Raw genomic sequence first — 13064 nt, 5'->3', positions numbered from 1 at the left:
CTACAAAAAATACAAAAATTAGTCAGGTGTGGTGATGGCTTACACCTGTAGTCCTCACTACTCAGGACGCTGAAGTGGGAGGATCACTTGAGCCCCGGAGGTCGAGGCTGCAGTGAGCTATGATTGCACCACTGCAGTGAAAGCCAGGTGACAGAGCAAGACACTGTCTCAAAAAAAAAAAAAAAAATAGATCAATGGAACAGAACAGAGCCCTCAGAAATGATGCCACATAGCTACAACTATCTGATCTTTGACAAACCTGACAAAAACAAGAAATGGGGAAAGGATTCCCTATTTAATAAATGGTGCTGGGAAAACTGGCTAGCCATATGTAGAAAGCTGAAACTGGATCCCTTCCTTACACCTTATACAAAAATTAATTCAAGATGGATTAAAGACTTATATGTTAGACCTAAAACCATTAAAATCCTACAAGAAAACCTAGGCAATGCCATTCAGGACATAGGCGTGGGCAAGGACTTCATGTCTAAAACACCAAAAGCAATGGCAACAAAAGCCAAAATCGACAAATGGGATCTCATTAAACTAAAGAGCTTCTGCACAGCAAAAGAAACTATCATCAGAGTGAACAGGCAACCTACACAATGGGAGAAAATTTTTGCAACCTACTCATCTGACAAAGGGCTAATATCCAGAATCTACAATGAACTCAAACAAATTTACAAGAAAAAAACAAACAACCCCATCAAAAAGTGGGCAGAGGACATGAACAGACACTTCTCAAAAGAAGACATTTATGCAGCCAAAAAACACATGAAGAAATGCTCCTCATCACTGGCCATCAGAGAAACGCAAATCAAAACCACAGTGAGATACCATCTCACACCAGTTAGAATCGCCATCATTAAAAAATCAGGAAACAACAGGTGCTGGAGAGGATGTGGAGAAATAGGAACACTTTTACACTGTTGGTGGGACTGTAAACTAGTTCAACCATTGTGGAAGTCAGTGTGGCGATTCCTCAGGGATCTCGAACTAGAAATACCATTTGACCCAGCCATCCCATTACTGGGTATATACCCAAAGGACTATAAATCATGCTGCTAGAAAGACACATGCACATGTATGTTTATTGCAGCACTATTCACAATAGCAAAGAGTTGGAACCAAGCCAAATGTCCAACAACGATAGACTGGATTAAGAAAATGTGGCACATATACACCATGGAATACTATGCAGCCATAAGAAATGATGCGTTCGTGTCCTTTGTAGGGACATGGATGAAACTGGAAAACATCATTCTCAGTAAACTATCGCAGGGACAAAAAACCAAACACCGCATGTTCTCACTCATAGGTGGGAATTGAACAATGAGAACTCATGGACACAGGAAGGGGAACATCACGCTCCGGGGACTGTTGTGGGGTGGGGGGAGGGGGGAGGGACAGCATTAGGAGATACACCTAATGCTAAATGACGAGTTAATGGGTGCAGGAAATCAACATGGCACATGGATACATATGTAACAAACCTGCACATTGTGCACATGTACCCTAAAACCCTAAAGTATAATAAAAAAAAAAAAAAGTTTAATTAACCTAAAAAAAAAAAAAAAAAAAAAAATCCTACAACAGATCAAAAATATAATACACCATGATCAAGTGAAATTTATCCCAGGAATGCAAGTATGGTTCAACATACGTAATAAATATGATACATCACGTCAACAAAATGAATGACAAAAACCATATAGTTATCTCAATCGATGCAGAAAAATCATTTGATAAAATTCAACATCCCTTCATGATAAAAACTCTCAGCAAACTAGGTGTAGATGAACACAACTCAACATAATACAATCCATATATGACACCCACAGCTAACATCATACTGAATGAGGAAGAGTTGAAACCCTTTTTTCTAAGAACTGGAACAAGACAAGGATGCTCACTTTTACCACTCCTATTCAACATAACTGAAATTCCTAGTCAAAGCAATCAGGCAAGAGAAAAAAATAGAAGCCATCCAAATTGAAAAATAAAAGTCAAACTGTTCCTGTTTGCAAGCAACATGATCTTACATTCAGAAAAAATTCAAATGATTCCACCAAAAACTCAGAACTGATAACCAAATTCAGTAAAGTTTCAGGATACAAAATCAAGATACAAAATCAGTAGTGTTTCTATACACCAATAATGAAGTACCTGAGAAAGAAATTAAGAAAGCAATCCCATTTACAATAGCTGTAAAAAAATAAAATACTTAAGGATAAATTTAACCAAGGAGGTGAAAAACCTCCACAAGGAAAACTACAAAACACCAGTGAAAGAAATCGGAGAGGACACAAATGAAAAGACATTCCATGCTCATGGATTGGAAGAATTAATATTGTTAAAATGATCATACTATGTTATTTTTCACAGAAATGGAAAAAAAAATCCTAACGTTCATATGGAACCAAAAAAGAGCCCAAATAGCCAAAGCAATCCTGACCAAAAAGAACAAAGCTGGAGGCATCACACTGCCTGACTACAAAATATATTACAAGACTAAAGTAACCAAAACAGCATGGTATTGGTATAAAACAGACATATAGGCCAATGGAACACAATACAGAACCCAGAAATAAATCCAAACATTTACAGTCAATGGATTTTTGACAAAGACACCAAGTACACACACTAGAGAACAAATATCCTCTTCAATAAGTAGTGATGGGAAAACTGAATATCCATATGCAGAAGAATGAAACTGGACCCCTAACTCTCACCATATACAAAAATTAATTCAATATGAATTAAAGACTTAACTATAATCCCCAAAATGATATAATTACTAGAAGATAACATAGGAAAACAACTTCCAGACACTGGTCTCTAGGCAATGATTTTACAGCTAAGACCTCAAAAGCACAGGCAACAAAAACATAGGCAAGTGAGACTACATGAAATGAAAAAGCTTCTGCACAGCAAAGGAAACAATCAACACACTGAAGAGACAGTCTGTTGAAAGGAAGAAAGCATTTGCAAACTATTCATCTAACAAGAGATTAATATCTGGAATATACAAGGAACTCAATTAAAACAGTAAGAAAACAATCCCATTAAAAAGCAAAGAACATGAACAGACATTTCTCAAAAGAAGACACACAAATAGCCAACATATACATGAAAAATGCTCAACATCATTAATTATCAGAGATATGCAAATCAAAACTACAATGAGATGTGATTTTATTTCATCTAGAATAGCTACTATTAAATAAATAAATAACAGATGCTGGTAAAGGGAGCTATTACACTTTGTTGGTGAGAATGTAAATTAGTACAGCCACTAGAGAAAACACTATGGAGATTTCTCCAAAAACTAAAAATAGAACTACCATATGATCTAACAATCCCACTACTGGTATTTATTCAAAGGAAATGAAACTGCTATATCAAAGGGATATCTGCACCCCATGTTTACTGTAGCACTACTCATAATATCAAATATATGAAATCAACCCAAGTGTCCATCAATGGATGAATCAATAAAGAAAATGTGGTGTATACACATACAGTGGAATACTATTCAACCATCAAAAAAGAATGAAATCCTACCATTTTAAACAACATGAATGGAACCAGGGGTTCCATGTTAAGTCAAATAAGGCACAGAATGACAAGTTTCACATGTTCTCACTCCTATGTGAAAACTAAAAAAGTTGATCTCATAGACAGCAGAATGATAGATACCAGACACTAGGAAGGTTGTATGGGTGGGAGTCGGGGGGATGAAGAGAGGTTGGTTAATTAGTACAAATGTATAGTTAGATGGAAGGAATAAATTATAAAGTTCAACAGCAGAGTATGGTGGCTATAGTTAGCAACCATGTATTGTATATTTCAAGTTAGCCAGAAGAGAGGACTTTCTTTCCCAACACAAAGAAATGATAAAGACTCAAAGTGATGGATATCCTAAATACACTGACTTGAACATTATACATTCTATCCATATAATAAAATATCACATGTGCCCCAAAATAGGTATAAATATTGTATATCAATTTAAAAAGTCAAATAATCCAAAAATCAAAAGGTAAAGAATCTACTTTTAAAATTTTAATTGATTATTAAATAAGTTACTAATATTTCCCCAACTGACTTTATGCGGTCTATCATTAAAATTATACCAATAATAATATTTAAATTATATTAGTAGTAGCTAATTAAATTTCCCAATTTTTATTTGGCAAAGACATGTGCAGTGTTTAATCACAGTTTCTAACCAGCACAATATAGCAGGTTGTTTTTTTTTAACTGCAGGTAAAACCGAGAGGCTGGGAGATTCGTGTACAAGTACCATCAACTAGTGGTGCTGACTTCTAAGACTTCCTTTTTTTAAAGTTCAGGAAGAATAGTTTAATGATAGAGACATATTAGGGAAGCCACAGTGCTCTACTATTATATTGAAGGAAGGTTAGCTCCCCATCTAGAATGGAGCCAGCGATGAGTAATTTGCCTCTGTGTTATCATTCTGCTTGGCCAGTCTCTAAGTGAGCTGAGCTTAGAGAAGCTACTACAAGCAGCAAGCAAGCAAAAATTATTATAAGACAGTATTTTTAAAGTTCTAGGAAAATATTTTTGCAGATTTTTAAATGTTCTTCTCCAAATAAAGTAATAAGGAAATGAAATAAATTGGTACATCTTAAGAAATATTATTTCTCAAACTTTAATGTCTGTCCACTGCTACCTCCAATTTCAGCACTTATGTATTTTCTCGTACTGTGCAGTAGTTACACAAATTTCACAGTATTTTATTTCACAAAACAGTATATTTCTGGGTTCAATAGTAACTACGTCAAAATATCTTTCTTTAATGCTGAAAGACTCTATTCCATCTTTATATGCCATCTACTACAGCTGCGTTTTCCAAACTTATCTGATCATAAGCTTCATTTAGGTGCTTATTAAATACAAAGTCCCCTATCCCATTCCCTGTAGATTCTTAATTTGTAGGTCAGAATGAAGCTAGGGAATTGGTATTTTTAACAAGTATTTCATGATACTGATCACTCATCACCACGCAAGAGTTAGCAGGTACTAACCAAAGCACAATTTTAAAGGACAACTCAACATAGCTGATTTGAAATTCTTTTCTAAAAATAGTTGAGAAATGTTGAAGGCCTGAAGACAATAATTCATTACTGATATCAACTTCATCTTGGTTTGTCACCAAAATGAAAGGAAGTTTAGGAAACATGCACAAAGAACTTTATACTAAGTTAAGACCACAGGAAACTATAGCATAGCTTTTCACTTTCTCAACTCTCTGATCTTTTTTCCCTCCCTCCCTTTCGTCCTTCCATCCTTTCCTCCTTCCTTCAACACCTACCTGAGTTCTTCTTTCACTTCCACAGCATTATTCCCTGCTATCACAAACACATCATTCATGTCATCAGTCAGCATGTTGCAGGCATAACCGATGTTGATGGCAGTTTCTAACACAAAATAAAGCCCAACTCAGTTAAAATGTTACTTAATAACCTAAGTCCATTTTTAATGAAAGTTTTGAGGGCTTAGCTGTATTTTCCTACAGCCTACAGGGGGCTGATGTCAGAGATAGCACAACAGGTGATAAAATACAAGCAGTGCAGAGGGAAATTCAAAGACCTGGGTTTCAGGATCAAATTCCCTACTTGCTAAACCCATACACAAGTAGCAACACTAACGAATATGCAGCCTTCTCATCTAGTTTTCAGAAAAAAACTTTTCATTCCCAAATTAGCACTCATGAAAATAAGATCTTGTGACATAATATGTACAAATATAAAACCTTTGACCAGAAGTCCGAATACTGTCTTGGGAGAGCTAAACTACTAAACTTAGCCAATATTTAATTCTGATATGGAAGACAATTTGAAGAAAAAACTCACAAAATGTTCAGCTGAATGACAAAAAAAATGCTCTTATGAAATTTTTATAGTTCTCTCACACACAACATTGCCATTTTCCCATTAAATATATGGAAATTTGGAATTTGACTATCATCTCAAAAACCACCCAGCACTGTTCTCCTAGAGAACTGGAGAATCAGACGGTGTTGGCTAATTCTTCCTCTAATTTTATAGAAATGGAACCTAAGATAATCAGATAACTCCTTCTATCTAATAGAGTTATTTGATTGTCTCTAACTGTATAGAATAATTAGACTCTAGCTAATTCTATGGAATCATTAGTTTTGTCCTAAATTAAGGAAGGTAATTGATAAAATCTCAGCATATACCTTGTAAAAACCACAGAAATTAAAGCTAAATAATAGCAAACTCATAGATATTAGTAATAATAGAACAGCTGTAACTGGCCAAAATCAAACTCTAGAGAGTTTCTATCTAGTAACACACCAGACTGCTCAACTTTCTACTGTTTATTTTTTGTGATTAATGATTTGGATAAAGATGTAGAGAACTGATATATCACATCTGCAAATCCCCTAATGCTATAAAAGACACCTAATAAGTAGATAGAATTTTAACATAGGTGTGTGCCAGTTAATGGAATATTTTTAGTTTACAAATAGCCAAACATAAAATCATTTTTGTTTTAACCATTACTGCTAGCAGTAGGTCAAAAATATGTTGGTCCCCTTTTCTTTCATAGGAAACGAAGTAGAACATGATGACTCACTAATGATTTGGCATTTTGTCAAGCCTGAAAGTCAATGAATTCTCACTGTACCTTGTATAGATAGTCCTGGAATTCAGCCAGGTTGCATCGTTACAGCTGTAGTAGTTATTAAATTACCAAAATATTTCTATAAACGGTTGATAAACAGCTGTTTCCCTGAGCTTCTTCAAAGTGTTCCCATCACCCTGACACCTCCCCTAAGATCCTTCAAATTCCCCACCATCAAGAAACTAAAGGAGTAACCCAAGGTCTCCAATATCCTGCTTTAGTTCTGTGCCAATATCTGTCCTGACTGGGGACAGTGTTCATATAAACCAATTGTTAAACATTTTTAATACCATTGTTGCCTCTAGGTGTAATGATTATATTCAAGAGACAATTGGACCGAAACTTAACTGACCCCAGCTTATACTATGGAAGGCATTTTGTTAGTTTGGTTTGTTTTAAAATAGATTCTTGCAATACATTAACTTTCCTTTCTCTATTTCAAGTCTTTCCTATGTGGAAGATTGGATGAATATTTAATTAATTAACCTTTCTGGTTAATTAAAATTTTGTGACATAAGTAATCTCCCCATTTTCAAAATATCATCATCATCCATTTTCAAGTTACCTTGTTTGTCTCCTGTTAGGACCCAGATCTTAATATTGGCTAGTGATAAACTTGTAACTGTTTCAATAACACCCTCCTGTAACTTATCTTCTACAGCAGTGGCACCTAGTAGCTTTATTGAAAAAGAGAGAAAAGCTTATGTTAATACATGCGAACAATATCTGTAACATCTATGGATTTCACTCACAGACTCTGGAGGCCAAAGAATATGAATTGAAGACAGAAATTATGATACGTTGATATAGCAGGCATCCTATTTTGTGTGAAAGTGGATTGGGAAGGACTCCAAAAGGAAGTTCCCAAATCAAGCCAACTTAACAGCAGAGATCTTGGGACTTATTATTTACTTGAAGGGGCTGATATGCTCAGATAACATGTTAGCGTGAGCAGTAAGAAGCCATTTGGACTTAAGAACTCCCCAGCTGCTTCCCCACTTATATCAACAGTGGAAGAGTCCAAAGAATAGCCTTCATCCCATAGTCAGGAAGCTGATCACAAAAAGTCTAGTCATTCTTCTACATTAACAAACCAGCAGATGCCATAAACTAAAGTGAAGGTTCCTGCACGATTTTTCCTTTTCCTTTCTTTCTTTTTTTTTTTTGAGACGGAGTCTTGCTCTGTTGCCCAGGCTGGAGTGCAGTGGCACGATCTCAGCTCACTGCAAGCCCCGCCTCCCGGGTTCACACCATTCTCCTGCCTCAGCCTCCTGAGTAGTTGGGACTACAGGCACCCGCCACCGTGCCTGGCTAATTTTTTGTATTTTTAGTAGAGACGGGGTTTCACCATGTTAGCCAGGATGGTCTCGATCTCCTGACCTCATGATCCACCCGCCTCGGCCTCCCAAAGTGCTGGGATTACAGGCGTGAGCCACCGCGCCCGGCCACGATTTTTCATCGAAAGTTGAGCAAAGCATACTCTCTAGTACCTCACAGTGGGTGAGGTACTCCTGACCACTGGGGCTTCAGGTAAGAGTGGTTTTTAGAATAGACCATGCTCTGGATAGCACAGATATCATCAGAATCTCATGGCCTAGAATGGTTTAGAGCTGTAGCCCCATTCTGCACAGCAAATTTCTCTGCTCTAAAAAGGTGAGTCATAAAACAAGGAGAAAAGTAAAAATCCCATAACATCAAGGACACATCAGAGGTTGACAAAGAATAGGGAGCCTACTATCTTCTACTCTTGGGAAGCTTCCAATCGCATAAGCTACTGCTAATAGAAATACAATTCTAGGCTCTCTAGGGTCATACATGGAAAACTCAAAGCCAACATATAAAGCATGATTCAGTGATTGAAAGAGAAACACCTGCTGTGTGCAAGATGATTTAGCCAATGGCTTATTCCTATGCTAAATCTCTAAACACATACTATCTTTCCTGTTAACACAAACCATCATGCTTCTAAACTCATACCAGCAAATCTCTTTCAATTTCTTCATATAGCCCAGCTATTCGTTCATCCCTCTCTTCTGTGGCAGCATTCGCATCTTCAAGCATCTTATGCCACTCTTTAAAGTACTTGTCATCCAGGTCTCTGTATGCGATGGCCAAGGTCCGAAGGCCTTCCCCTGCAAATTCCTGCCAGAGATGACATAGACTCATGAACCGTCAAAGAAATAATAAGCACAGAAATAAAAACAACAAAAATAATTGGTAAGAAATTTTTCACTCAAATTCATTTTGTCCCAAGAGCACTGCTTGGCTATCCTTCCTCTCAACCTTTTAGTCTCCTCAGAAATGGGAGATAATGTGTGCATTTCCATTTTATTTCTATGAGGTTAAAACATACAGGGGAGCAAGCCTTCCCCTAAACACAGCTGAAAAGCCTGCTGAAGTGTCCTAGTTGAGAGGTGATCAATGACATCCATGACTTGAGATATTCATTTATGGCAACATATATTTGTTTCCAATCTGTCCTTGATGGAAGGAAGCATTTCTGGCCATGAGAGGGACCCAGTGTGTTTTACGGACCTCAGCTTTTAGTGAAGAGGAAAGGACCCTTGGAGAAGCCATAGTCCTCAAATCAAAGGCAGGAGGCTCTCCCCAGGAACTGCAACATGACATCACACCAAAGTCTTGTCACATTCCCCCTAGTGATATGCCAATGCCTAAAATTGAATCCTACTTTTGTATATGCTTGAAAATTTTCATAATAAAAAGCTAAAAGTAAATAATAAATGAATAAATAGATGTTAAATAGTCAGATATTAGAAGTTTAAGCATATTACTTAAGGTTATAACAATAACCTCTACGGCAAAAGGGGAGAGAAAGGAAGAAAAGCTAATATAAGTGGTTGCTTCTGGGAAGCAGGACTAAATGTGGAGGCTGACCTTCACTTTTCATTCTAGACTCCTCTGTGAAACTTTTTATTTTTTGCTATATTAAAGTTTTATCTTAATAATAACAAATTGTTTAGAATTTTAAAGATACCATTATCAAGTCAGCTTAGTGCAAAAAAAGTATTATTTTTTAGAAGCTATGTTCTGTGAAGCTAGTACTAAATTAGTCAAACTGATTGGGGAACCATACTCTTCCTTTTTCCTGTATCCTGACAATCTCAAACAACACCTTTGGTGCTTTATCCTAACAGTAGGGGAAAAGAAAAAGAGGAGACTGGTAGTTGTTAAGTGTCTCACACAGCCATGGTAACTAGAAACATACGTAGATTGCTTTGGGGGAAATGCTCAAAAACTCCCATTTGGCTTGTGCTTCCAGTGGTCATTTTATGGGCCTCTACACTGCAAGTAAAGCATTTTTATGGCCATTTCTGCTCCTTTGGGCATTGCCATTGAGTATGTCTTCTCTGTGGTGTTTTGGCTTATGGTACACATAGAGGTTTATAATCAGGCATAGGTTAAACTGTGAGATACTGTAATTAGGTAAATAGAAAAGTCAATGCATACTGCAATGAGATGGTTTACCCCAGACAGATCTTGAGAAAAATTATCCAAATTTATTTAGTAGGCAGTTGGTAGCACTTCGGATACTGGAATCACATTTTGCAAGCCCTGCCTTTCAAGACCACAACTGGATCCCCTACTGATCTGAAAATCTAGTTACTGTCTTGTAATGATCTTTTGTCCTCTTAATTCACACAAACACTTTTTTGCCTTTAACTTGCAACCCCGCTGGGCATTACCACTGCCTTCCTCTCTGTTCTGCACAACAGTGAATGAACAATAAGATGACATTACAAAAGGAAACAGATGATTTAAATTATTTAATTAGTACATGAAACACAAGTTCAATCCTAAATGAGCATTTTATTAAGGTCTTTTCCTATCATTAAACAATTCGAAATCAGTAATTAAATAAACATTTAAGACCTCAGAATCTAGAAGTCAAAATGAATAAAGTGAATGAAGCAAAGAGCAAGTTAAATTTATATTACCTGAAAAAAAATTATTTTGCAGAGAAATGTAAAAAGACCAAATTAGGCTTCCTATAGTTTAGTATCAAAGGAGAATGTATGAAAACCCAGGGCCTTGGTGTTTGAGTAATGGCAAAAAGTCAGATACTTATGATTCCAGTGTTGTGTTCATTAAAAAAAATTTAAAAGACCACGCTGGCCTCCTGGAAAAGATTAAAAGAAAATCAAGAATTCTCTACTGGAAAAACAAAAACAATAGCTATGTTTGTAACCAATATTACTAAACCATAATTTTTTAAATTTAAAGTGAGGCAGAGGATTTTTTAATTTTATTTATTTGCTTTTTAAAGATTCAGGGAATGTTTTGCATTAAATATAGGGTCTGACAAAGAACATGAATACTCAATAATGTCTTAAAGGACAGAAACCAATGAGAAAATGACAGTTTTGACCAGATGCCCCTAAATGGAACCGTAGACAAATATTTGAGACACACTTGAATCTCAGGTTTAAAACAAGTAATGCTCATATTAATTCACATTCCCTTACTTTTTGGCATTTAACAAAAAAGTGCCAAAAATCACTCTTACTTCTTTCAGAAAGCTTTTGGAAAGAAATTATGCTGGTCTCAGAATATACAAGTTTGGCGTCTGAGGACACACAAGGGACTCATGATTTATGACCTGAATAAAAAGACCCTTAGAGGAGAAAGTGTGCACCAGAGACTATTTTCCTCTCACAATCTAAACACAACCCTAAACTTTCCCTAGAGGTAATCATAAGATATTCCATTGGTGCCAAATACATCAGAACCCAAGGAAAGGAGCTCTCTGGCTCCTCTTTCCAAAACTGGTTCAGTCTTCCAAGAGGAGCAACATGAAGCTGCAGGGGAGTTACAGCAGGTTCCCCAGACGCCCACATTCTGTGGCTACTGCTCAGTTGCTGTGTGTTCCTCCACCTGTAGTGAGACTGACTGGACTTCCAACAGGGCAGAAAGGGGGGTGGTCCTTGTGCCAATTCCCAGACAATCATTGGCACCGCTTCCTGTGGAACCATTCTCCAGATGCTTTCTATTTCAGTAGTCAAATCATTTAGCTGCTATTTTTTTGTAAACAAGACCTAGCCACAGGAGATGGCAAAAGGGCCATTGTGCTAACCTTAAGACGGAGGCACTTACACTGAGGTGGTCTGACGTCAAAGACAAAAGGACTTCATTGGAAGGATGAAGTTTTTCAAACAGAATAGTATCTGCTCCTTTGGAATAAAGCTTTATCTGTCCTTCTGGGTTTCGAACTGAAAAGAAAAAAGTTTGGAAAAGCAGAATATAATCAACGACATACATCAAAATTAGACTCTCCCAGAGCTCCAACCTGGCAATTTGGAAATGCGCATAATGTTTTAGCCAGTAGTAAGACACTCAGTGCCTTTGGTTAGGTCATTACCTAAGTCACTTGGCTTTATTCTCATTTATTAACTTAGAAATGCTCCATCTACTGGAATCTTTGATTTCCCAAATTCAGAAACAAGTGTTTTTATTCTGAAGCATATGACCTTCCTGTTTTCCTTGCTTACTATTTCTGAAGGGTTGATACATTTAAATTAAGTCTTCATCTCCATATTAAGCAGAATTGAGAGCTTTATTTGCCTGTCTCCTGGTGTGAAATTCAAGATCTGCTGTTCAAATCAGTATCAGTGATATGCCAAATCATCTCCATATGCAATTCTGGCCATTCAAAGTCATGCTTTATGCATTTTTTCTTGGCTCTTGCTGACATATTTCTTCATCCCTTTTACTCTGGAAAAGTCCATTAATTCTTGGTGGTTCGTTCTTGGGTAACAATTCTGGCTGAAAACACACTTCACAGAGGGGCTTTTAAAAATAAAGTTTCCACCTCATTCCCACCGGAAGTCTGTATCAGTAGTACTGTGTTTTTAACCTGCCCCACAGGTTTGAGATTGACAGCCCTTCCTAGGCTACCCTCAACTCCATTCCCACCCACAACCCCCAGCATATTGCTGTTAGACAAAGCTTTCTTTCTTTTTTTTTTTTTTTTTTGAGACGGAGTCTCGCTCTGTCGCCCAGGCTGGAGTGCAGTGGCACGATCTCGTCTCACTGCAAGCTCCGCCTCCCTGCAAGCTCCGCCTCCCGGGTTCATGCCATTCTCCTGCCTCAGCCTCCTGAGTAGCGGGGACTACAGGCGCCCGCCACCACGCCCGGCTAATTTTTTGTATTTCTAGTAGAGACGGGGTTTCACCATGTTAGCCAGGATGGTCTCGATCTCCTGACCTCATGATCCGCCCACCTCGGCCTCCCAAAGTGCTGGGATTACAAGCGTGAGCCACCGCGCCCGGCCCAAAGCTTTCTTTCAAACCACAGAACACTTGGCCTAACTTTTTAGGTTTAGTTGTACAGCTTGACACATAGTAGGCAATTAATAATTATTTGTTGAA

The 13064-nt window shown here is 37.3% G+C and overlaps 1 protein-coding gene across 9 annotated transcripts in view; it reads right to left on the bottom strand.

Moving 5' to 3' along the window:
- ATP8B4 (ATPase phospholipid transporting 8B4 (putative)) overlaps positions 1 to 13064 on the bottom strand; it is a 319170-nt gene that overhangs the window by 57029 nt on the left and 249077 nt on the right. For all 9 annotated transcript variants that reach the window (XM_055279071.2, XM_055279077.2, XM_055279072.2 and 6 more), the window contains 4 exons: positions 11791 to 11906; positions 8656 to 8820; positions 7244 to 7355; positions 5339 to 5444 (listed from right to left, as the gene is read on the bottom strand). In XM_055279071.2, the coding sequence (XP_055135046.2) occupies positions 5339 to 5444; positions 7244 to 7355; positions 8656 to 8820; positions 11791 to 11906 (499 nt within the window). The remainder of the gene's footprint in view (positions 1 to 5338; positions 5445 to 7243; positions 7356 to 8655; positions 8821 to 11790; positions 11907 to 13064) is intronic.

Source organism: Symphalangus syndactylus, chromosome 5 (genome assembly GCF_028878055.3).
Source record: "Symphalangus syndactylus isolate Jambi chromosome 5, NHGRI_mSymSyn1-v2.1_pri, whole genome shotgun sequence".
Lineage (NCBI taxonomy): Eukaryota > Metazoa > Chordata > Mammalia > Primates > Hylobatidae > Symphalangus > Symphalangus syndactylus.
This window is presented reverse-complemented; position numbering and strand designations above follow the sequence as displayed.